General features: G+C 39.0%; 2 protein-coding genes across 4 annotated transcripts in view; both read left to right on the forward strand.

Annotated features, from left to right (window-relative positions):
* GALNT18 (polypeptide N-acetylgalactosaminyltransferase 18) overlaps nt 1–11,437 on the forward strand; it is a 244,246-nt gene extending 232,809 nt beyond the window's left edge. For 2 of the 3 annotated variants that reach the window (XM_085579837.1, XM_085579838.1), the window contains one exon: nt 2,954–11,437. In XM_085579837.1, coding sequence (XP_085435963.1) covers nt 2,954–3,187 — 234 coding nt within the window. In that variant the 3' untranslated portion in view covers nt 3,188–11,437. The remainder of the gene's footprint in view (nt 1–2,953) is intronic. The other variant, XR_014955486.1, reaches the window with a different exon arrangement.
* Nucleotides 11,438–12,489: 1,052 nt separating this feature from the next.
* On the forward strand, nt 12,490–21,802 carry LOC110478302 (uncharacterized). Its single transcript, XM_085582357.1, has 8 exons — nt 12,490–12,568; nt 13,277–13,302; nt 14,903–15,012; nt 15,641–15,656; nt 16,329–16,421; nt 16,747–16,985; nt 17,376–17,591; nt 18,581–21,802. Exons 1-6 carry the CDS (start codon nt 12,490–12,492, stop codon nt 16,750–16,752), a joined length of 330 nt encoding a protein of 109 aa, XP_085438483.1. The 3' UTR covers nt 16,753–16,985; nt 17,376–17,591; nt 18,581–21,802.
* Nucleotides 21,803–25,590: the final 3,788 nt, after the last annotated feature.

A 25,590-nucleotide genomic window follows, 5' to 3' on the forward strand; every position in this document is an offset into this window, starting at 1 on the left:
AAACTGCTCAGTTATTCTACTCATATTCAGAGGTAAGGAAGAAAAGACACATGAACTATGGTTGCTTCTGTCTGTTGCTGCTGAGCTCTGCACAGCTCCTAGTGCCTGACAGAAATTATTAACAGAACAGCCTTTCAATTTTGAAAATAAATACTGTGGATCTCAGCTATGAATTTTAAGCTTCCAGCATCATCAGTGTTTTTAAGAGGGGAGAAGGACAGAAGGTGGAAGAAAATAAGTTTCAGTTTTGTCTCCTGAAATGGGAAGACCATTTCTTTCCCAGCTATATGTGTGAGGGTATAACTAGGCTAGAGATATTTTGTGCTCTTTAACTCAGCACTGCTTCTGGGAAAACTGGCACTGCCCCAAGAAAAATCAAGGTAAGTCCATTTCCACTTCTTACATACTGAACAACCTTCTTATTGTCCTCATTTCCCTTTTAAGTGTCATAACATTAAACCACAAAAATCCACAACTCCATAAGAAAACTGTATTTAAACTACTACAGCCACTGGTTTGACTACCAGAGTAAATGTTAATACAAGATTGACAAGGCATGACCCTCTTCATTACTTAAGATGGCAGTCTTATTGTAGTGTCAGAATTTAAAATGTGTTTTCATGGATTAACTCCAGCTGGAAACCAAGCCCCACATAGCTGCTCACTGCCTCCACCACACTGGGATAGGAGAGAGAATCAAAAGTGAGTAAACTCATGGGTTGAAGTAAAGATGGTTTAATAAGCAAAGAAAAAGCAGCACACTTGAGCAAAGCAAAACACGGAATTCATTCCTGGCTTCCCATGAGCGGCCATCTCCAGGAAAGCAGGGCTCCATCACGTAACAGTGGCTTGGTAAATCCAACACCAGCACTCTGAATGTGCCCTGCCCACCTTCCTCCTTATTTCCCCAGCTCTGTACACTGAGCATGACCCACCTGGTGTGGGAAATGCCTTGGGCCAGCAGGCTCAGCTGTTCCTGCCCTGCCTCCTCCCCACCTCCTGTGTGCCCTGCTCCCCTCACTGGTGGGGTGAGAGGCTCAAAAACCTTGGTACTGCTCAGCAGAAACCAAAATACCCCTGTGCTACCAGCTCTGTTTTCACTGAAAATCCAAATCACAGCCCAGTGCCTGCTAGCTCCTGTGAAGAGAAGTAATTCTATCCCAGCCAAAACCAACAAGTGTCCATTTTCCTCCTACAGATGGCCTGTCAAAATCTTCAATCAAGGCTCAGTTGTTACAGCCCTATAAGCCTTTGTTGCTAGAGTTGTTCCAGCTCTAAAAATTGAAATTCATTGTTGATGTGCTACAGCAGAGCGAGTTGATGCACCACTTGAGCATTCATTTCCTCATTAGAGATGCTCCACAGAAAGTGAGCTTCCCTTCTGTCACACCCAAAGAAACACACACTGCATTGGGTTGGAAGGACACACATTGCACAGGAATGTGGCCCTTAGGCTGAACAGATGTACTGATGGATGTGGGAATCCAGGGCTGCCCTCTGGCTGTCCTGGCAGGTCTGGGACCCTGGCAGGGGTCAGGAACCCCCCTGGACAGAGCCCCCAGAGACACTGGCTGTGATCTCTGTCCATGGAAAAGAGTTTTCAATCTTACAGGATGAATTACAAGCTCTGAGTGTTTCATATATGTAATAATTAAGTGTGGCACGGGTGCAAAAGTAAAATTTTAGGATTCTAGATGAGGGGTCCAAAGGGGACAAGATGGAGGAAATTGGGTGTGCCTTGTCCTTTTTCTCCTTCTTCATGCCCTCCATGTTTCACTGTGGTGTTGGCATTTTTCTGTTGGTTCAGGCTGGGGACACACTGTCCAACGTAGGTGACAGATATTGGCACGTTATTGTAAATGCAGCCCAGGGAGTTTCTGGTATTTAATGTTTGTAACATCCCACTGAGGGCAGAGCCCCACACGCTGCCCTGCAGGACAGAGCTGGGCAGGGCAGCAGAACATGTTAGAGATAAACAGAATAAACAACCTGGAAACCAGCACAGACCAATTCTGGCTTCTTCTTTGGTAGGGGGGCTGAGAGACAGAGACTTTCTACAATCTCAGAATCATCAATACCTCAGATTCCAACAAATGGAGACCCAGTAGATAGATTAAGACAGGAATTTTGGCTTATAGAGTGTGGTATTACAAGAAAAATTAAGAACATCAGTAATGCTAAAGTTTCTATACTATTTGAAGTCAGACTGAAGAATCCACAGACCAATCTGAATAAACCTGTGCCAAGTTTGCACCCAGCTCAAGTTGTCTGTTGATTAACTCAATTTTTAATCTTGCTGGATATGAAATCTGTTACTCCATTAAATGAATACCAAACTGTTCACTTGATTACAAATCTCAGTACTCAAACTTTAAGGTTTCTTAGAAAAATCAGTGCTTGAAATCCAACCTTTTCCAAGATGCTTAAGTAGTCACCATCAGCATGGATATGTAGAGGAATGCCTGGTTCAAAACAACCCAACATATATGGTTCATGTCTTATAGAACCAATTTCTCACATTCTATTAAATTATGAAGAAAAATTATGAAGAAAATCACTTTTGCCATGTCAAGGTGTAAACCCTGTTTTAGTGTTTTTGTTGAAATTGGTCCTGTGCCTTAGGAAAAACCAGCCCTTTGCCATGTATTTCTCCCATAATAGTTTCCACCATAGCTTTCACTGTCTTCATTTCTGACGTTTCTAGACAATGCCACAGTTCTGTGATATTATCACAGGATATTTAAACTGCTCTGTTGTATTAAAACTAGAGGTTACATTAATAGAAGGAATAAAAAGCATATCCAGAATACTTTCTTATGTCACACCATAACTTTTGTTGCTATTACTTTTTAATAAAATTACAAACCAAAACAAAAAACTGCCACACAAACCAAGAGAGAGTTTCAAAGCTGTAAAAATAGAACAGGAACCAAGCTGGTTTTTTTTCCCCCAGGCTGGAATTGAAAGCCAGCTCAGCTGGAGCTGTGTTCTACTGGAACATGACAACTCACACTACTTGTTTAATCTTTGCCATCACCTGTACAACTCTGCATCACACAGCTGGGGACTCGAGGAGGGACCTCAAGTGCTGCTTCTGCCACTGAATGTCTCCTACACCATCAACATCCCAGAAGGAAACCTGCCATTTCCTTCTGAAGTAGCTTGGAATACTGGCATTTCCAAATAAACTTGTGTTGTTTTGGCTGGAGAGGGGGTGGATTGGGGGATTTTTAATGTTTCAGGAATTGTTACTCACAGCTTACTGCAACAGTCAAATAAAACCCAGATGCCAACTAACAAATTAGGTTAATAAATCAAACTGCTGCAATACTGTATAACAGCATAAACATGACAAGATCAAACACTATCACTGGACAAACAAGAATATGAGTATAAAATTAAGGCAGTAAGTCTTGTCTGTATAAGGCTTTGTGTAGTATCTGCACACTAACTTAAACATTTCAAGCTACATTCTGAACAGTTGTCTTTGCAAATGTTCTTTCAGAAATCATCTGAGATGCTGCTCTGCAGGATGAAGAGTCTGGCTCACTGAATTGAGAGATACCATTGAGTCATGGTAGCAGAGTAAGAGATACCATTGAGTTATGGTAGTTATGTTTATATCTAAAATATTTTTTTAATCGCTTGAAGATACACAAAATAGTAAGGATTTCAAAGGAAAAGGGAAAACATTAATTCAGAAATGCAGGTCTTCCTTTTACACAGGTCCCCTTGCAATAAAAAGCTCAAGGACATACATAAGGGAAAAAAAGTTACATAGATGTCAAATTTTGTGAGTAGGAAATGTATAGAAATAGAGTGCTTCCTAGATATTTCTACTAGATGACTGAAGTTTTGAGCATAGATCAACCACTGTTTTGCTACTTTTCACTAAATTTCATTTATTTGGCAGCCTGTATAGAGCTATGATTCTTTTCATTACTACTGTAACAGTGTCATTGCTGATACTCAACTGAATTTTTAAGGGACATGTATGCCACTTTGTGGATATAATTGATTGAGTCAATACTATTTCAAAATATGGGAAAAGGTGAAGAGAGCAACCAGCCTGTTCTTCCTGACTCCAGCTTTGTAAGCCTTGCATCTGCCTTCATTGCCCATTAACAGCCACTCTTATTCTTAGACATTTTACACACTTTTAATAGAGAATTACTTTAATAACCTGCTACAGCTCTGAACAGAATGAGAGAAAAGCAAATGGTCATCCATTGATTTTAGCACTGAAAATATTCCACCTAAGCTTATAAAAACCTCTCCAAACACTAAACCAAATCAATGCTAGACAGAGATGAACAACAAAATGCATAGAAATCTGATTCATTTCTTTCATCATCCCTTTTTATAAAGAGGCCCATTCCTCTGATAAACTGAAGTAGAAATGTTATAATTTTTAACAGTTTTATATTCCATATGGTAATCCAGCAAAATTCTTTTTTCTTATACTTCTACTCCTCACTTTTTTTTCCATTCCCCAAAGTATCAAAGCTTGTCCTTTACCCCAGCAACAACAACAAACCCCAAACAAACACAGAAATCCACAATCAGACAAAGTAAAAAGGCTGGGCTTATTCCGAATCACTGCTAAATGGATTAGACCAGAGTATTTTTCCACCATCTTTTTTACCTTCACTTTTCCCCCCAACTATATAAAAATAAAACACATAAAACAAACAAACAAACAAAACTAAAACAAATAAACCCCAATGCAACAAACACATACACCCCTCCATCAATCACTTCTGTGCTCAAATCTCAACTGAAGATATTTATCCATGAGTTGTGCCAGTTTAATTTGAATTGTCAACTTTTAGAGACAAGGATAATATCTTATGTAGATCTTGTAAGCTCCATATTCTTATAATATTCATTCTTCTTACATTATTACTCATAAAAAAATTACAACTGTATGACTAAAGGGAGAGAAATACCTAATTTTTTCTGAAGTTCAAGACAATTTGACACTGGATGGCCATTTCTCCATTGAAACAAGTAAGCCATTCTCCAAATTTAGAGCCAGAACTTAATTCAACTAAGAGGTACGCTTTCTTCTTGGGTTATTCTTTCATTGCCACTTACTGATACTAAACAGGTACATTTTATCCAGCTATTTCACTACCTCAGACTTGCATATACAGTGAGATTTGCAGAGCTGTACAAGCATATGGGGGGGCCTCAAATAAGTGACTCAGAGGGCTCACAGTTTGTGTTGGACTTACACTTCTTTTGAGAAGATTTTCCCCCAGGAGTCCCACACCAGGTGAAACACAGTATTTTCCCAAAGTCTCTCCATAGCTTTGAAGGGATCCATCTGTTTCTCCCTATTTCTCTAGGAGGACTAATCTTATTTCTTCACCCACATTAATTCCTATTACTTCCCCATTACTGTACTACTGCAAAAATATTTCCATCTGCAGTTACATACCATTGCTAATGACATTCTTTATGCTCTGCTATATAGAACTTCTGAAGAAATATCTGGAAGTTATTTTAAGTTGATATATCAATATTTCTTCTTTAGAGATTTTGTTTTCCCCTTTGAAAGATTTAAACCTCTTCACAGCAACACAAATTCAGACTTTGATGCCCAAAAGGTTTAAGTAGCTGTTCCACTAAGCAGGATGTAGAGTTTCTTCAAATGATTCTTGTATCCAATCCATAACTTTTAGGCAAACAAAAGCTTGTCTTCCAGAAAACTGCATTTTTGTAATCTTAAGAAAAAAACCACAATGCCAGTTTGCAGTGACTTACTGACTTGCATAAGCCATTTTCTGCCTTCCTAATTCACTTGAAAACCCAGCAAAAAGCCCCACATCTCTCAAGGGAAGCAGAGTTTACATCCGAATTATTTTCCCAGGCACTTAAAGAGATAAATCAAGAACTTAGAAGAAACTGAGTCAGTGAGCATTTCCCAGCAGCCTGCTTGAACTCTGCTCTGCAGGCTCATGCAGCTTCTTGCTTTCAGACACAAGATGATGAGATATCCCCCAAAGGAAGTCCCTCATGAACCCAGAGAAAAATAGCATTATCCAGGGAAAGAGAACTGAAGTCACATGAGATATAATTATTGAAGTTTTTTCACAATTACATATAAAACTGTAACTTATATTTAGTAAAGTGAGTTTTGCAAACTCTTCTAAGTAGCACATAAACAATAATATTTCCAACAGTGAGAGTCATCCCAAAAATAAAATGAATTCTTGGGTTTAGAAAATACACTCCAGATTTAGTAGAAATGGTTTCAGTTCACAAGTAAAATTATTACATTTTCAGCCCAAAAATTAATCTAATTTTTTTAAACTTGAAGTGACATTCTGTATGGTGTCTGTCTCAGGCAGCTTTTGAAGGACTTCACTGAGATAACCATGAATTTTAAAAAGGCTATGAGTACCAACCTACATTGGAAAACAGGGGTTTTTTTAAAATTTAAACTAAAGGATTTGTGAATCTGTAAAAGTACTCATGGGTTTTATGTTGATTTGTTTATTTGCTCAGAGTTTGTTTAAAGTTTTACCATTTAATTTCAATTAATATTTATATTTTTAAAAACCCAAACATATTCACTGTTAGAACAGAACACAATCTCTGATTAGGAAAAAAGGAAAAAACACATGAAGTGACTGAGTAGCTATCCAAACTGGAGCACATGAACCTTTTCTTGCTGCCCAGCTTTTAGAACGACAACAACTAGATTTAAAAAATCTGAAACAAGATGCAATAGAAAAATTCTAGCCACTTATTAATAATTTTGCCCTTGAGGTTTACAAAATGTAAAAAGACAGTGTAAGTCTGCTGAGTTTGGAATTTTACATCTGTGTTTTGTATTCTATACCCTCATTTGGCAGAGGTTCTAGGCCATATCCTGCATTACTTGGTCGGGCTACACAGCTCCCCAGAGCAGATAAAGAACTGTGTCACAGCTGTTCAGCATTATAAGAAATGACCAAAAAATGGATTTATGCCTTAAATAACACAAGGACATCTCTTTATGTTCTAATCAGTGTGGAATACTGCTCTTGTCTCATGAGGAAGCTTAGATGTGTAGAGAAATGTTTTTACATTCTTTAACTCTGATACACAAAAAATTAAAGAGGCCCTGACTCAGCATTCACAGTGTTTTACTGTAACTTCATCTTCTAATAATTACAGCAAGTGACTTTTTAGGGTCATGTGGAAAAGGTACTCAAGAATGAAATTAAAATACTCATACACTTTAATATTATTCATTTCATTACAGACCTGCATCATTTGTATTGCCCAGAAAATACAGAAAAGCATAGATGGTCCATCACAGAAAAGACAAGGGGAAGCTTTTGAAAGGAAAGGAGAAGGAAGAGAAACCACCAACAGTGATTCACAGACCTCATAAAACCCCAACAGAGAGAGGCTGCTGAGTTCACAGCCTCTGTCTCCAGAAAGCAATGACTGCCTGATTAGATAAAAATTATATCTGAAAGCTGCACCTTCATCTGTGAGCAATGAAAAGCCAAGGAACAGCCCCACAAGCTGTGACAGCAGGAGACCAAAGCAAAAGGTGCTTGTCCAGATCACACCTGTTTTCACTGGTACCACTGCATCAGACCGTTTTGACCACACTAGAACAACAAAGTCTCTATTATAGCAGGCTAATGGCAACTTCAGCTCCTCTCCTCTGCATTAAGGCATTATTCTACTGATTAAGGCATGTACATGTCCATTAAAAACTCCACAGGTTGAGACAGTCTCCACAACATCTTTTGGCACTGGAAAACCTGAAGCAGACACCCAGAGCAAGATAATAAATGGTTAATTTTACACACAGCAGCAGCAGTAAGTCACTATCTCCAAAAACATTTCCTATCTTATTTATATCACTAGAATAGTGGCTCTGATTTCACAATTTATTATATCATAAAAGCAGCAATACAGAAGCAGCAGTAGAGAATTGTGACATAGTTTTATACATGTATTAAAAGTTTACACAGCTTAGAACTCTATGTTGTACTGCAGCAGTATTTCATTACTTCCCAATTAATTGTCCAAGCAGGAGGTCATAGATCCTAAACTGAGCTTTCATGCCTCAACCACTAAAAGCACACTAATGGCAAGCAGCTATGTATCTGCAAAGATTAAAAAATCTCAATCCTCCTTGAGCCTTTTTCCCTGGAAGCAGCCTTAATCACAAACTTTGAAGACAAATACAGTGACCCCAGAGAGCTAAAAGAGAAAAAGAAAGCCTTTGGTGGGGAGGGGGGGAACTCACAGGAAAAGATAAGGTTCTCTCTCTCACATTAGGATAGCAAATTGGATATACATATTTATCTTTAAGTACTTAAAGATTAAATTAATCTTGTGCATCTGTACTCATCAGAAACGTAGAAAAAATTCTAAGGTCTGTGGGCTAACATTTCCTATTTCTCTTTCTTAGGATGGGATAATTAGAAACACAAATAAGGGGGGCATCACCCTATTAAGATTAGCAGTACAGTCCTGTACAGCTGGAAGGAAGTAATTGAGTAAATTTGGGGGTTTTTTTTGTTTGTTTGTTTGGTTGGTTTTTTGTGTGTGTGGGGGTTTCTTTTTTTGGTGCACATAATAGACAAGCTTTATAAATATTTATATAGTACCTACTTTATCCACTAGTTTTCAAAGGTTTCCAAGTTTCTAACTTTTTCTAAGTTATCACATTTTTAGATTATATCTGTTGTGACATTACTCAAGAAACAAACTCCAGTCATTGTGCACTCTGAAACTCCCAGGATTATAAAAGTAATACCTGAAGAACACAGTTAAACATGGACAGAAAAACAGATATTAGTTAAAGTCATTCATTTGATTATCTCTCTCCAGTTCCCTCACACTGCAAGACCTTCTCAGGCACACTGCAGCATCTCCTGGGAGGGCCAGCGGGAGGTGGGGTGGGTTGGTGGTGAGACAGAGGGAAGATTTAACAGGGTAGAAATCCATTTGGATTTAGGTGAAATGTGCTGCTCTGAGCTTGCTAAATATGCTGTTTATTCTGGTAACTGCAGCCCTAGCAAAACTACCCCAGCTAAGGAGAAAGAATGCAAATTTCCACACTAAAAGATAAGAAAGACTCCTCGGACCTTGAAACAGCACAGAGTGACCCAGGAGTTCTTTCTGTACTTTCTGACAAAAACTAAGTACAAGTGTAACCAGCTGTAAGTGCAATGTGAAATCAGCAGAATGAATATGCATTAATCTATTGTGAAATTCTATGTATATGGAAATTAGTAAGGGTAATAAAAAAGGATCGGGAATTCTCAGAGGTGCCCATGTCCATTGAAGGGCAATGAGTCCTCACATGTGAATAAACACAGCCATTCCCTACAAATCTTTATTGGAGTGGTGGGGTTTGATGGCAGAAATCGGATGCAATGAACAGGCTGCAGGTGTGTGCCAGCTCATCTTCTGCCTTGCACCTGGGTGCTCCCAACCATCCAACCCCCTGCCCCATAATTTCCCTCTGGAGGTCTCAGCAGGTTGCAGTTTGTTTTGTTCATGTGAATTCTTTCACTACAACGGGAGTGGTGCACAGGGCAGTGTTCTGGGTTCCAGACACAGAAGTGTGAAGTATTCACAAAGCTTTGGAGAGACTAAGGACTGATTTTTTTTTTTTTTTTTTTTTTTATGTTTGCTCTAACAAAGAGCTGACTGTTTTTAAGAATCTCACAACTTCTGAATTTAAGTGGGTAGGTCAGTAGAAGAAATCCACTGGTGATTTATGTTCAGTTTTCCTAGACTCTATAGAGAAGAAAAACTGTAAGTATGAAGAACAGATTCATTAGAGTCTAAAGCTACAGGGAGATATAAAACAAGATGTAAAGACAGAGTTGTTTGGACTCTTAAAGTAAATAACTTGCTTTTCCTGAAATCTTTTAAAAAATCATATGACACCGAAAAATCCAGGGATTTTTGAAAATAATTTAATTTAGATCTGCAGTCCAAAGTTAATGGCAAAATTGTCTATAAAACACAAATAAATAGAGCCTCTTTGATGATTTTCATGAAAAAAAAATTTCAAGGTTATTTAGTATTTTCTGATAGTTGCAGTTAAAAAAAGAACTGTGATGAACCAACTACAACACACATTCCCTATTCTTTGCCCTGTTGGGGGAGGGAGGGAGAGAAATAGGGGGGAACTGTGAATCCAGAAAAAGGGAGGGTTGGAGGGAATGTTGAGTCCAGCTGAAGAGGGGAGTGAAGAGTGGCTGAGTTCTTCAAGCACCTGCACTGGTGACCCGTGTTCGTCACCTCAGGGCTGCCACGGGACTAAATTGATTTCAGTGTGGTTAAATGTGTGAAGTTTTTGGTTTTGTTTGTTTTTGTTTTTTTTTTTTAATGGAAACTGCTGCTCCACTTTTGCCTCTGAATTGTTGCAAGACTCGAACCCAAAAAATGCAGCGGCACAGTACAGTTGTGTGGTTAACCCTAAGGCTGGCAAGGGAGGAAGAGACAAAGCCCTGCTCAGCTGACAAAATGACCGAGTGAAGATCTTTTGGTGTGAATGGTGTGTGCAGGTCCACAAAAATCAGTGAGATGTAAGATTATGGCAAGGTTAATGTGTAACAGTACTTAGACATTTGCCCTCGTCTGTTTTTTATCAGGAATTCATAGGGTGAATATTTTAATCGTAGTGGAAGAGAAACTTGAAAAGTAAATAAAAACAAGGGAATACAAAGATTAGCTCTTAAGTCTATTCATACAATAATTATGAGTAGGTACATTCAGCACTCATGACATACTTCCTGAGTGAATATATATTTTCTCATTGTTCATTTTGTTGACAGGACAATAAATTAATTTGAGGGGGCCAAAGCGCTCAGTTGTGTTGGGCCTAACTTTATGTGCATATACTTCTGAGCTCAAAGGGTACATGAAAAATAAGTCAAGGAGGAAATGTGTATTCTAGGGTGCATAAATAATCACCTGGAAAACCAATGTTAATAGAATACAAATGCCCACTGAGAGGGTAGAGAGTGGGTCAAACATCAGTATTAAACTGTAAGGTTCCCTGAGAAAGAGTGATGGATAGTGCTGAAGAGCAAAAAATAAAATCCAATTTATTGGGTTTTTTTACTGTTCCATCTTTGTGATCTTCCAGTCTGGTGGGAAAATGTTTCTGTTGTTTGTATAAACAGAAGTGCTCATTTCATGTGTGTGAAATACATTTTGCAGGAAGAATCCAGTATCAGTCCCCCTGCTAGATTGCTTCTAATTGACCTAACTTTTCTTTGTAAATGCAGGGGAAAAAATAAATCTAAACCAGCACATTCAGTACTTCTTTGTGACTAACCTTTTCAGAAAAAATTAAAAGCATGCTAAACATGTTGATATAGTAAAATTTATTCATTGTAGAGGCTGAAAAGATTCACCATTCACTGTAAATTCTTTTGCTGAATATAAACTCCTGAATTAGTTTTTATGTGTGCAATGCAGCAGTAAGTTCTCCATTTGCAGTTAATCCGTGTATGTTACATACCAGGGGACCAAAATAAACCCAGTTATAAGCAAACAAAATTCTAGTGATGCTAGGGAAATATCCCAATTCTAGGCTTGTTACCTAATATTCTTTACCACACTGGTTAGCAGAAAAGGGTACTTGCTTTCTAAGAATGTTGACTGCATGTGATTTTTGTTTCTTTTTGCTTTGTCATGCTTTTAACATGTCTCAGAATGATCATGTGAGATGACTGACAACACAGACTCGTTAGACACTGCTGCTGGCTTACGGGAAGTCGTTTGATATTACATTTAGATCTTTATATTCTCCCATTTATCTGGTAGATAGATGTTTACAATAAACCATTTACCCCCTCAGGGCCACAGCCTTCTGAACACAAATAGCGACCCTTTTCCCTGGGAAACAAAATCTGCCAGCCCAGGTTCCTGGTGTCAATTTGCAAGGTGCACTTGGGACTGTCAGGGCAGCACAAGTTTGATATTTGGGCAATTTGGGTTTGGGACACATCTTTCGATGTTTGGATTTTTTGTAGGCGGCCGCCCCCTCATGGCCACAGGCCTTTGAACACAAACAATGCCGCTTTTCCCTGGGAAAGAAAATTCACCGGCCCAGGTTCCTGATGTCAGTTTGTAGGGTTCCTTGGGACTGTCAGGGCAGCACGAGCGGGAGGTGAGGGCGGCTCGGGTGTGGGACACATCCTTGGAGATGAGGGTCGTGGGAAGGGTGTAGGGGGTGGGGAACGGGAGGAAGGGAGGGTCGATAGGAGAGGTATAGAGAAAAAGAAATACAAAAGAAAAGAAACGCGCAAGAAAAGCAAAAGAAACAGAGATATAGAGCCCGACCGGTCGCAACCTCCCGCTCCGAGCGCCCAGCACCAAATGGCTCCGCCGGCCTCGCCCCGCGGTTTAAATAGCCGCGGCCCCGCCCCGCGCAGGCGCGCTGGGGCCCCGCGCACCTGTGCGCGCACCTGTGCTGGCCCCGCCCCCGGGCCCGCCCCCCGCCCGTAAATGGCGGCGGCTCCGCGCCCGCCCCGTGTTCTGTGTGGATGCTCGGGCGGACTGCGGCGGGACCGGCGCTCGGAGCTCCGTGCGGGGATCGGATCGGGGCAGCTCCCGGCCTGCGCGGCGTCCGAGGCGCTCAGCTGAGATCGGGATCGGGATTTGGGTCCTGGGCCCGCCGGTGTCTGCTGGGGGAGCCGGGCAGAGCCGCTCCTTCCTCGGCGGGCAGGGAGGGGGTGCCGGGGCCGGCGGATCGAGGCGGGATCGGGGCTGGGATCCGGACCGGCAGCGCCGCGGCCGGGAGGAGCCGCTCCGGGACGGGCGCCGCCGCTCCAGCTGCGGCCGGCCCGGGGCTCGGGTCCCGCCGGGGCTCGGGTCCCGTTCTCGCTGTGGCCGCGGGGAGCCGGGGCTGCGTCGGGGCCGGGACCCCATCGGCACCGCCGCTCCCGCAGCGCCGCCTCCGGCCCCGCGGGCGGACACGGAGCCGCCCCGCAGCCCCCGCGGGATGCCGAGCCCCCCCGCCCCGGTAGCCCCGTGGCCACCGCGCTCCCCTGCGAGCAGCAGCGCCCGCCTCCCCCGACCCGTGTCCGCATCCCCGGGGGAGCCCCGCCGGACGAGCGGGGCTGCGGCGCCGCGGCCGGGAGCAGCCGCTCCTCTGCCCTCGTCCCACACAGCACAGGGGCACAAAAGGGGAAAGGCTCCAGAAAACACTTCTGCAATTCCTCAGCAATTTTTTAAATTCCCCAGGGAGAAGAACATGAACTCACAGCCATCGAGGCCTGACGGGTTCCTGCAGCGAGAGCTCGGCACGTGTCCGCAGAGGTGAGTGCGGCATCTGAAAGGAAAAAGCACAGGGGAAAAATGTGATTTATTTTGCTTCAAATTTATTTTAAGTTCTTAAAGCCCAACCAACTTTTGCTCTTGATTTTGGTCGGGTGAAACACGAGCATTGGGGCAGAGGCTTTGCCATTGGTGCCTTCTGGGGCAGAAAAAGTAGATTAAGCTCCCCTTAAGTCAAGCAGTTATTAAAAAAGGTTTATAGCTCTTTAAACATAGCACCCTTTAATTACCATAGTGTTTCTTCCATGATTTTAACTAATTCTCAGTGTATTTTATAAAACTCAAAATAACACCTCTTCTATCACCACCTCTATTTTATAAAGCTTAAAATAGCAGACTCATAAACCATTAGACAAAAAGTCCTAATGCCAGTCTCACGCTTCCACATCTAACAGGAGACCCTCCCCACAACCAAACAAAAAAATCAAAATTACATACCGAAAGTAGTCCTTACTAACATTGAAAATACAACTCAGCCGTATCCAAAAAACCCCCAACTTTATTTCCTCCAAACACCAAATAATCTTCAAATTCTAAATCAAAAACTCCTAAAGAAATAAGAAAAACGATCAAAACATACTTGAAATATAGGAAAGCCTAGACATATAAATAAATATTTGTCAAAGCCCACAAAAGATATAAAAAAATCTAATCAATATCCTACATTTAAAAAACACACTATACAAATTAGTACCATTTAAAATGTAACATAAATAAAAATATTTTACTAAGAAACATATCTACCAATAAATAAAAGATATAAGTAATAATCATAACTCAACAGTCTAACATTTCTGCAAAACCAAAATACTTTTAAAAGGCAGTATTTTTAAATAATAACCTGCAACAAGTATTAATAAAATCAAACAAATTTAAATTTCACTACATTTAAGTCTAAATATTCTTAAATTTCATTTTATCACTTTAATATCCTATTAAAATTTTTAAAAATCATTTTTCCTTGCTACCCTCGGGGGGGGGTCCCGTTCTTTCCTGCCCCTGCCCTGCCCGCGGCTGCGGCGGTGCTGCCGCCTCGTGGGCAGCGAGCGGCACTGCAGCCGCGGCTGTCGCGGACTCGCCCGAGCGGCAAAAAAGACGCGAAAATCTCGGCTGTAAAAGGGTTTTAAAGTCATGGGGATTTAGGGTTAAAAGGAAAATTAAGCTTAGTAGGCCCTGAAAAGAAAAATAAATACCCTAGGTACATGAAGGCCCCGTACCTTGCTAGAACTGCGCCTGTGTAGCTAGTACATGATAAATTATATAATTGTTAGATGTGATGATTGTTTAGTAATTAAATATAATTAATATTTAATCGTAAGAATAATCATGAGAAACTGTGGTCAGGGGCCTAATAAAGATCACGAGAAACTCATGTCAATGTATACAACAGATAATTAATGTGTAAGTTATATAACGATAGAATATAAAATACGTTCAGCTCGAAAGCCACGTCGGAGTCAGATTTGGGTCTGGACCCCTGATTCCCAGAGCTCTTAATAAAAGTACCTGCATATAATCACATCCTGTGATTATGTGGGCTCCTGAATGCTAACAAAAGGACAAGTTGCATTTTCTGTTTCAGAGCCATGTTCTGGAGATATTACAAAGTGCTGCCCGTGCCACCAGAGCTGCCTATGAGCTGAGAGAGGATCACAGCCTCTTCTTGTGGGTCCCGCCCAGCTTGGAGAAAAGGTAACCAGAGAAGTACAGGAGAAATGGGAACAATTTTCCTGTCCACAGCAGAAGAATTCTGTGGCTGTGGATGAAAGCAAGGGTGACAGACATGGAGACAGGGGCACCAAGGGCTGCCCTGGCAGAACTGGCTCAACTCTGAGGTGTCCCTTTTTGAAAACAGAATCAAGATGCTTTCAGGTTGTGGTAGGAGGGGTGATGGTGGAGGTGCTTTGTGATTTGGAAATCACTCCTTGAAAAAGTAAAATGACACCTTGTGCTGGTGTCTTTACCTTTTAAATGTCAAGCCCCCTCAGTTCCCATCCTGTTGCAGGACCTCCTGCACAGGAGGTGGCACAGTGATGGATTTGAGCTGTCTAGAACATTATTTCTCCTCCCCTTGCCTCTCCCTCACAAAAAATCTCTTCTGCTAACATCAAGTGCCCTGACAAGTTCAGGCAAGGGCACCAAAAGTGCTCTAGAATATGGTCCCCTGTAGGAGATGGACCAGCTGCTGATGAGGCTCTGCCTTTCAAATGTGGTTTTCTTTTTCTCTTTTTTTTTTTTCCTCTTTTTTTAGGTTTGTTTGTTTTTTGTTTTTTTTTTTGTCTGTGTTTGTTTGATTGGTTTGTTTTGTTTTGTTTTTCAGGTTTCTGGAGAACCAGGTGATAAAATTATTTCCTTACTTGATGCTCTATGGTTAATAAATTTAGGAGATGTGAAAAACGCCAATAATTTGGTTTTTAAAATTTGAAAAGTTTGATAACAATAAAATAATTATAAAAATAGTAATACAATTAGAGTAATATAATTTAGAGTTAGGACAATTACAAGACAATAAAAAGCAAAGAATTACGGATGTCCGGATGCTCTTGGACACTAGGTCATGAAAAGCATCCCTTGTGAACAAAGAGTAACCTTAAAAGCAATAGCCTGTTGCATATTCATATATCTCATATATGATGCATAAATTCCATGCAAATTAAGAACTTTTCTGGGTTTTGTCAACTTCTTCTCCTTAATCTTGGTGGTTCCAAAAAGACAGAGAGAAGGTGGAAGAATGTTTGTCTTTCCTGATAAGGAGGCTGTAACTTTTTATGGGCCCCCTTTGCTGACATCTCTGTGTGAAGAGTTTCTTGATTATCTCATCTTCCTGCTTGAGCTTGTAACAAATCCTGTATCACAGAGTTTCTATTTTAATGTTATCTTGTAACCTAAAACTGTATTTAACACACTACTTAAAGAGAATTAATACAGCATAACTTTCTAACATTACACATATAATATTCATTGTAACATTTGGGAAAAGCCAATCATAAAATATGCACTTTTCATAGGAGACGAGAGAGAAAACAAGAATCAATCCCAGGAGAATAGGAAACTTCTTCCTATTGAAGTTCTGTTTTGGTCACGTTAATCAAACATATTCGGTAAGTCCTTTGTTTTGTTTTTTGTTTTAGTTGGTTTGCATTTCATGCTCTATCCAGTTTGCACTTTATTAAGGCCAGGAGGCTTTCTTTATCTCTGGTAGATGGATGGCTTTTTTCACCTTCAGTTTGTGTGTTGAGTAGTGAATTTGGATGGGATTTCTTTGATGGGAGGATTTAGGTGTTTGAATACATGGGCAATCAAGTAAAATGTGATGCCCAGTTGCTGTCAAGTCCTTGGTCCCTAATTCCTGGCCATTCTGACAGTAGGGATTAAGAGCTGTAGTGGTGGATTTGCACTCATAGCACTCATGTTTTCCTTTGCCAGGACTAATGTAGATCTGGCCAAGCTGAGTGAGTTGTTCAGCACCCTCAGCTCTGTGCTGCAATACCGTGCTGTTGTTGTGCAGGCTTTTGGGGAGATGAGGCATTTCACAGTCAATGACAGCGTCCTCTCCAGCAGGGAGCTGCTGCTGCTGCACAAGTGGAGCCTTGTCAGCAAAGAGCTGCAGCTGCAGGAGGACCTGCAGGCCCTGGCTCAGAAGGGCCAAAACAAAGAATTGCTCAGTAAGTGCTGAAATACTTCAAGTAAAGCGTATTTTGTTGTAGCTGTTGCAGGCCAGCAGTTCAAATGAGGCAAACTTCTCTGGAAGTAGTACTAACACCTTCTGCCTGACTGATGTACCTTGGGGGAGGAGGAAAGGAAATGGAAAGGCATTTTTCAGATCTTCCTTGTGGTGATTTTGAACCTTACCACAATATGTATTTGTATTTTGGGTATTCAATACTTGTATGGATAAAAAGACTGTAATCACCTGGAAGCTGCAGTGTGGATTTGGGAGCAATCCCGCACACAATAAACACACACTTTCTAACTTTAAACTCTTAGAGAGTTTTTGTCCATCACAGTTGGATATAGGTACTAGATCAATATCCATATTTTTTTTAATAAATCAGAAGCTACTGTGCTCTAGGAAAGTTACGGCCTTTTGCATTTCTGGAATTTGGTGGGATGAATCCCATGACTGGAGTATCACTACTGAGAGCTACAGCCTGGTCAGAAGATACAGGGGAGGAAGGAGAGATGGAGGGATTGCCCTCTACATCAAGAAGTGGATTCCACGTGAGGAGCTGTGTTTGCAGAACAGCCACGAGCAAGTCCAAAGCCTGTAGGTAAGAACCAGTGACCAAGGCAGCCAAGGAGCCCTGTGGATAGTATCTACTACAGGCTGCCTGAAAAAGGGGATCCTGCTGACAAAGGCTTCTTTCTAAAGCTACAGGAAGCATTGTGCTCCTAGGCTTTTGTCCTGCTGCAGGGCTTCAACCACTGTGCAGTGCAGATCCTTTCTTGACAGGTGACCGAAACAGAGTTCCAGTGACCTTCTCAGTTAAGGTCTGTCACATGCAAAGAAATGTTGCTTTTGGCATCACAAGAAATTAATGCCAGCTGCAGATATGACAAGATCACAAGTCTCTTGCCCACTGAAAATTTTGAAAGAAAGCTGTCTTCAGCAAGATTTAGGATCAAATGCAAAGAGCTGCATCTCTTACCTGATTAATTTTGTAGCCACTATTTCATGTCTTTTGACTCTTAACATGGATAGTCAAGGCGTACTTTGTCATCATTTGGCCAGCTCATGGTTTTTTTTTCTTTTTAAAATTGTATTTTCTCAAGACAGAGAAACTGCAACTATCTATCTTTGAGTAGAGGAGCATATACAAAGTGTCAGGGTGAAAGATTACTCATATCAGCAAGGACAAGGCAGGTATTGAAGGAGACTGTTGAAGGAGAGGTAAAATCTTAAATGCTAAAACTGAAGACAGAGCATCACTAAGTCAAATAAAAGATTTGTCTATTTGCTTTTAAACTGATACAAAGCAAGATGAAGTACATTATTAAAACTACTTCAAATCTAGTAAAAAATCTGCTGAGGTGTGCATTAAGACAAAGGTGGAAGTTTACAAGTTACAAATGCTTAAGACACTTCTTGCTAGGGATAGATAGCATTGCATCAGGCAGTTTACTATTCCAAGCATTCTTGAAAGATTTGCATCTCAAAAAGATATGGCATATGAATTCTTAAATTAGACCAATAATGACATACACCCAAAAAAGAAAAACATTCTCTCTTCTCCCTTTCTTTTTTGCTTTCTTGTCATAGAGTGTGACTAAGGAGAAACGAAAAGAATCCATGAGTGACAGAGCTGATTCCAATCAATCCTCCCCGATGGAGTGATCAAAGGCCAACTGTAGTGGACCAAACAGGGCTTTCCCCTTGGAAGTGTATTCCATCCCGTCGAGATCAGCACAAACACAAGGGATGAAACCAACTTCCCACGGCTGCCATCCAAGCTATAACACTGTAACTCAGTACCACCTGCACATTTTTTGCTTGAATCCTTAAAGTAATGATTCTCTCCATCTGCATCCCTTAAAATCAAATTCTGTCAGCTTTTCAGTGTTCAAAAATGAACTAGTTAAGATAGCACTGAGGAAAAAAAGAACAAAATAAACATATTTTATTGTGTAAGTAGATTTGAGATGGAATTACTTAAAGGTAAGTACACATGGACCCCCCAGACAGAGTTCTCTTTTTACAGTTGCACTTAAGGATTGTACTTCAAATATGGTTACACAGATATCTTCCCCCCCTCCATGTTGACTGCCTCTTAATATTAGAACCTAATCTGCCACAAAATTACATGAAATAAAACAGTGAGAAATATACTTGAGAATGACTGTTGTTTACAAAAAAGGTAAGTTATAGTATACAATTACTGATAAGGTAGAACAAGAGTTCAAAACCTGGACTGCATTACAAAGCACTTCTTCAAACACCAATTTTTGATTATTGCTGTAAGGTACTAACTGGTCTGTTCGAGACTAATTTACAGACATTCAGAAAATAGTGAAAAATCCATGCTTTAGAAACCTGGGACATTTCATGCCTTTGTGCTAGCAGAACATGAAAATGGAAGTGATTGGCATTTTTCAATGTAGATTAGTGGCATTTAGAGTTTTTATTCTGCTGTACTAACTGATTCTTGATATTTTTTCTCATTTTTTTCAGGTGATTTTTCATCTTCAGGTTTCATCCATGGAGGGCTTTGAAACTTCTGCAAAGATCAAAACATGGTGTATAGAATACATATAAGCAGAAATAAAAATTGTGTTAAAATTCCATGGCAATGGAATTGCCCCTAGAAAAGGGTCCTGATCTCTATTAAAGAAAGCATAATTAACAACCTTCACAGTGCAAAACCATACAAGTATGATGCTACATACAGCTTCATATCACTGCATATTATATATATATAAACAACCATATATGTATTTAATATTTAATTATTTTGGAAATCTTTCCTTACTCATGCTTCCAGGGTTATACACATCGCACTGTCAAATTAAGTAATTTGACTACTAATTCATTTGACTACCAGCTTTCCAAATATTTCATAGTTTGCAAATTGTTACCAGCCAGAAAACATTTTGAACAGATCAATTGCAATCAGACACAGTCAAAGTCTGAATTAAGTAGTCTTCTCTTTTGAGACAGAACTTGGTGAAGAATGTGTAAGTATACTTTAAGTAACTGAATTTCATGAGACCTTTTAGTAAAGCCCCAAAAATTACTCTGGAAAAAAATACCTGAAAGCTTGTCTCTGTTTCTGCTGCTTTCAAAGGAGATGTTGAATCATTATGATTTCCCAAACATGTCTTGGCAACTGTCAATAGAAATGTCAGAGATAACTACTTCATATTTTTTCCAAAAATATTCAGTTTTCAAAAAAAACCCAAAAAACCAAAATACGTAAAAAAACCAACAAAAAACCCCAATTTGGGTCTTCTTTTAAGCCTACTTGATGAAATGGAACAAAGTTTTCATAGCTAAGCTTATCCCAGACTCCCATCATCCCTGTAACAGTCTTCAACAATAGTCTTGTGACAGCAAGTTTAACAACTTCATATTTATCCAGCTTTTTTCTTCATGTTTAAATCTCATCGCCAATAGTGAAGTTTACTCCTACAAGTGGTCCTAGGGAACAGAAAATGAATTACAAGTGTCTTTTATGGGTGAGGAAATAGTAACAAACAGTAGAAAATCAGCATTACAGTTAGAACTTCTCTATTACTATTCTCTTGGCTATACTCTAGATCTCTTAGGTATAATAATCCCTGAATAGGAATATAAAGTCACTGAATGGGGAAGTCAAATGACTCTCAAGGCAGAAAATCTTATTGCATTAATTGCTGACATTTTATTCAAAATTAATGTTGTATTCTTTGCCAATATGGTTTTCGATATCTGGGAAAACAGAGTTGCACAGCATAAATAAAATTAATTACAAAGTGGATTTTTGAACTGAGGAGATCTTCAGGTATGAAACCAGAGATTTACTCAACACTGAAAATTCTACTGTACTTAAATCCAAGTCCCTTCAGGAGTAGGAGTAAGGATGCCATAAGAAAAGGAGTTCAAAGATGAAATACAGTCAAATATTCATAATACTTGGTCATTGGTCTCAAATGAGTTCACACTGGAATTTCTCTACTTGTTTTGCTATTAAAAGTGACACATTTAAATGGAGTGAAAATGACAAGGTTTTTTTAAAGTTTTAAGTCATCAAGACTCTTTCCAGTGTAACAGTGGGAGGGGTTTAGTCATGTTTAAGCTACTGAAGGCAGCCTCTCAGATGATGCAGATGGATTTGATGTGGGGAACTCTTTTTCATATTTTCCCACTCTAGACAGTAGAAATAAAAATTGGATTCATGTGGGGAATAATCAATGCAGTATTGATTAAAACAAAGTCTACTGATAAGGCACCTACTCCTTTTATGACAGAAAATCGAACAAAACATCAAATGTGGCTTATGTCTTAGATAAGACTAAAAAGTCAGATGACAGGGTAGCAATTTTTAGTAGTCTTGTAATACTTCAAAACCTTATAAGTGTGGTCCTGTCAAAACTTCCATTTAAATTATTCTCTCCTAATCTAGATTTTAAAAAAAAATATTTCAAGCTGAATTATCTTCAGAAAAAATGAAGATTTAGGTGATTTCCAGGTGTGTGGCTTGAGGACAAAAGATACTATAGGTCCAACAATCAATAGTATTGCAAAATGTGTAATAAAGAGGATAGAAATAATGCTAATTAAATATGATAATTTACATATCCAGAATTTTTGCTGACTGTACCTACTAGAACATGAAATCAGGTGACCTATTTCACCAACATAGTTTATAGGAGATAGGAAGCAAAAACTATTAATTGCATTAATAAAGCTAAAGGTCAACTTCTTAAGACATATGCAAAGGAAAAAAAAAACGGGTCTGCTTTAGAGAAAATAAAAGTGAACAATAAAGCAATGCTGTATGAGTGAGTAGTCTTGCATACTCTTTTCATAGGTCAGATAACAAGGCTATCTTGACAGGAAAAGAGCAATAAAGACTTATGTCTGTATTATTTCACATTTGTTCACTCAGATCTTTTCCTTTTAGTAGCACACCATATGGATCACTGTTGGAGAAAAATAGGGATTTTTTCTTAAGGATTTCTTTATCATGTTAAAGCATAACATATTCATTATTGACTCCTTGTCACTGTGAAACATTGTATATCATTACCAAATAAATTACAGCTTGAACAACAACAGTTCAATAGCCATGACTGTAAAAAGTTCCTATGGATGAGGTGTAAACACACACAGGGGACTGGGTTTAACAGAACACAAACTGAATCCCACACACATATGACCTCAGTCATATATATATATATATATATATATATATACATACATATACATACACCCCCACATGTGTATTTGTGTTTTTATATGTCTATATCTATATGCATATATAAACACATAAATATGCAAACACACATAACACATATATCTTTGTGTCCCTCAGCTAAAGATCAGTGGCAGAATACAAACTCAATGAACTAGAATACCTTTCACAACCTTAGGTGACAGACAAAGAAAGCAAAATATTAAACTTCTGTTATTGTTGTTAGTTCCCTCTATGCTAAACAGTGGATTGTTTTGTATGTTTGTCTGTGTGACTCTCTTTCTGTCCGTCAGATTCCCTCCCATGAGAGGTACACTCATTACAAAAGGACAGAATGAGAGCTTAACGTGGCAGAAACTATCAAAAAGCAAAGCCAATTTGCTGTGTTGCTTTCCTCAGCTTAGCATGCAGCCCAATTAACAAATTATCTGTGTGTGAAATTATGGCTATAAAATCTGCATATTGATTGGTAATGTATACAAAATTTGGGAAGTTATGGTATTCAACTGTCCTAGTAAATAACACTGCAAAGCTGGAGAGCTTCACAGCTGGATGTATAAATGACAAAGGTGGATAAACGAAGGGTGCATCTTTATTAAAAAAACTTTAACAAGCCAGTCAGAGCTCAGCATGTCCATTGGCTATTAAATCATGCAACTTTATCTGCGAACAGCTGAACAATGTAAATATAAGTATTTTCTACTGCATCAACTCAGCAAATCAGAACTGGCTTTATGGTCAAAAATATCATAACAATTTAAGGTCAAATAATCAATTCACAAGCGAACAGGAAATCAAGTTTAAATAAGTGGTATTATAACAGGTTTTGCAGTTAGAAAATAATTCTGCTGCTCCTAAAGAGCATTATCCAGATTTAGTTGAACAGACATTGGAGTTTCAGTGTTCCTGTGCATCACTGCTCCTCTTGGCTTCATAGGGCACAAAAAGCAGATAGGGAGGTTGTTTGTAAAGCACGATGGAGGAGAAAGTACTGGGTTAATTCTGAAGAAAATAAACCAGATACAGGAGAAACGAATGGTGTGGTTAGGTCAACTGACAAACTAGTTATCTTGGTTGTCAGGTTAGGTTCATTGTTTACTCAAAGACACGTTTTATCAGATTTGCTCATGAATTTGTTACAGATCTGTACTGGGAGCTGCTTTAATCACTGTTTAGAAGAAAGATACAGAGCAAGAAGTATGTGAAATGTGCATATACCTTCTCAGAAGACACCTCTGCAGTTTTTCATACACTTTTCCTGTTTTAGATCAGTGTGCTAAGGGGATGGTTAAACTCAGATGATGTAACTTCTTATGACCTTCCTCTTCCTAGTCCTCATTTACAGAATCAAATTTACTTTAAGGATTTTATTAGTTTGAAATTTCATTATAAAAATGGTTATTTTTTTCTCTTATTACGCCCTTTGGAAAACAATTGGAGAGTGCAATTTGATCAAAGCTCTGAAACTGATTTAAGAAAATAAAGCAAAATGCTGTCATTGCTTAGAAATGTATACAATTTTGGCTCCAATACTGAATATCCTTTGTCGTTGAATGATTAATGAACATAAAGTGGTTTTTTTACTGCAGGAAATTAAGGCACTTAAATAAATTAATAAAATTTATTAATTAATACAAGCAATTAAATAAAAGCACTACCACTTCTATCTACTAGAGAAGATTCTATAAGGACAAAGCAAAAAATCTAATATGACAACAGAGAACAAAGAATAATTTTATAAATTCTTTGATGTTTTAGCAATACCAAGTAGGTGGTTTAAAATGATATGTTATATGCATAAGAATTATCTGCCATGAAAAGGGAATTAAGTAAATTATGGTGTAAAAGCCAAAATCCCAAAAGCTTCTGGGAAGACAGAAAAAGGAAGGGATACAGGGGAAAAAGCTCTGCAGAACTCTGGTTCTGCACAGAGACTTTCAGGAGTCAGACATAGGGAAGCATCTCTGGATAAGGCTAAGAAAAAGTAGTATTGACAAGATGCCTCTAACAAAGTACAAATAATCAAAAGAATGGAAACTTTTATAACAATACTGAGGGTAATTTTTTTGGGGGGGGCCGGGGGTTGATGAGTTTCAGATCCTGTATCACAGGATATTCTACCTACTTCTGGCTATTGCTGGTCCTAGGCCAAATTTCATTACAGATAAACATCAGCAGTGTCTAATTTCAAAATTTGCTACTCTGTATCACATTTGTCAATACATTTTCATTTTTTGCATTTCAGTATTTGTTCTAATGTAAACAACACTAATTACTCTGAACAGGCATAAACCCCATAAATACAAAATTGCAGAAAGATCACAACTTTAAGATAGACATGCTTAGCCATATAGACTTAACAATACCAGTTGGAACCAGCAACTAACCATTTTGCTTTATTTTTTCCCTCAGTATCTATAAGATTGCATGTCTTCTCTAGTTAGTCTTCACTACCATAATTCTTTCTAAATAGAAATCACATTTTATTTATCAGAGACACAATAAAAGGATCTTTGTAAAGTTCTGCGAAAGGATTACTGAAATATTAGGTTTCTAAGCAACACAGTTTTTAGTACATCTTCGCTAATTTTTCTTTAAAATGCTGCATTACAACCTTAACCATCCAACCTTAATCTTCCTTCATTTGAATGTAAGAAGCTGTAAAAGCTTCAGAAAAAATTACACACAGTCAAGCAATGAAAAAAACAATTAAAAATCTTCCTAAGTGTTGCATTTGCTCTAAGTAACAGTGTTCACAGGTACAAATTGCAGCTTTGAATTACTTAAGTAATATGATCCTTTGGGTATAAATTCCTTCCAGTTCTTTCAGAACTTAAAGTGGTATTTCTAATGCCAATATATGAAGGCTAATTGTGGCAAGATTTTTATTTCAGTTCTCAAAGCTAATAATTTGAATTCTTCCTTGTGTCTTTCTTTCTCTCTATGTTAATGTGAGATGATGATGAAGAAAAGGTTGCTAGACCAATGTCATCACCTGCACTATTTTTATGGCCATTTTAGCCTATGTTAAGATGGACAGTGTGTCTGTCTGCTGACGGACTGAACAGATGCTGACTGACTAAACAGTTAAAAATACGAGCTGTTAGAAGGACAAAAAACAACCACCTAAATAACTAAACCACCATCTCAATAACTACAACCTTGATTTTATGGAAGGGTGAATCTTTTAGGTGTCTTTCCTTGCAGTACTTGATACAGAAATTAAATACATGTTTGATCTTTGAAATATATTACCAGTTTGTCCTGGTTTGTAAGATAAGCTTGTATTTTATTTGCCATCTGTTGGAGGTTGCGCAGGTTTATTATCTCTTCCAAGAACGATGGTTTGCTCCGAAGAGGTAATGGTTTGTTAATGGGC

The sequence above is a fragment of the Lonchura striata genome, chromosome 5, assembly GCF_050655825.1.
Source record: "Lonchura striata isolate lonStrDom1 chromosome 5, ASM5065582v1, whole genome shotgun sequence".
Classification (NCBI taxonomy): Eukaryota; Metazoa; Chordata; class Aves; order Passeriformes; family Estrildidae; genus Lonchura; species Lonchura striata.

Excerpts from the sequence above, each read along its gene's own strand:
- LOC110478302 (XM_085582357.1), top strand. The coding sequence starts at position 12,490 with ATGGCGGCGGCTCCGCGCCCGCCCCGTGTTCTGTGTGGATGCTCGGGC. Across the intron at positions 12,569-13,276 it reads GGACCGGCGCTCGGAGCTCC|CGAGAGCTCGGCACGTGTCC; the intron begins GTGCGGGGATCG and ends GGGTTCCTGCAG. Across the intron at positions 13,303-14,902 it reads CTCGGCACGTGTCCGCAGAG|AGCCATGTTCTGGAGATATT; the intron begins GTGAGTGCGGCA and ends TTTCTGTTTCAG.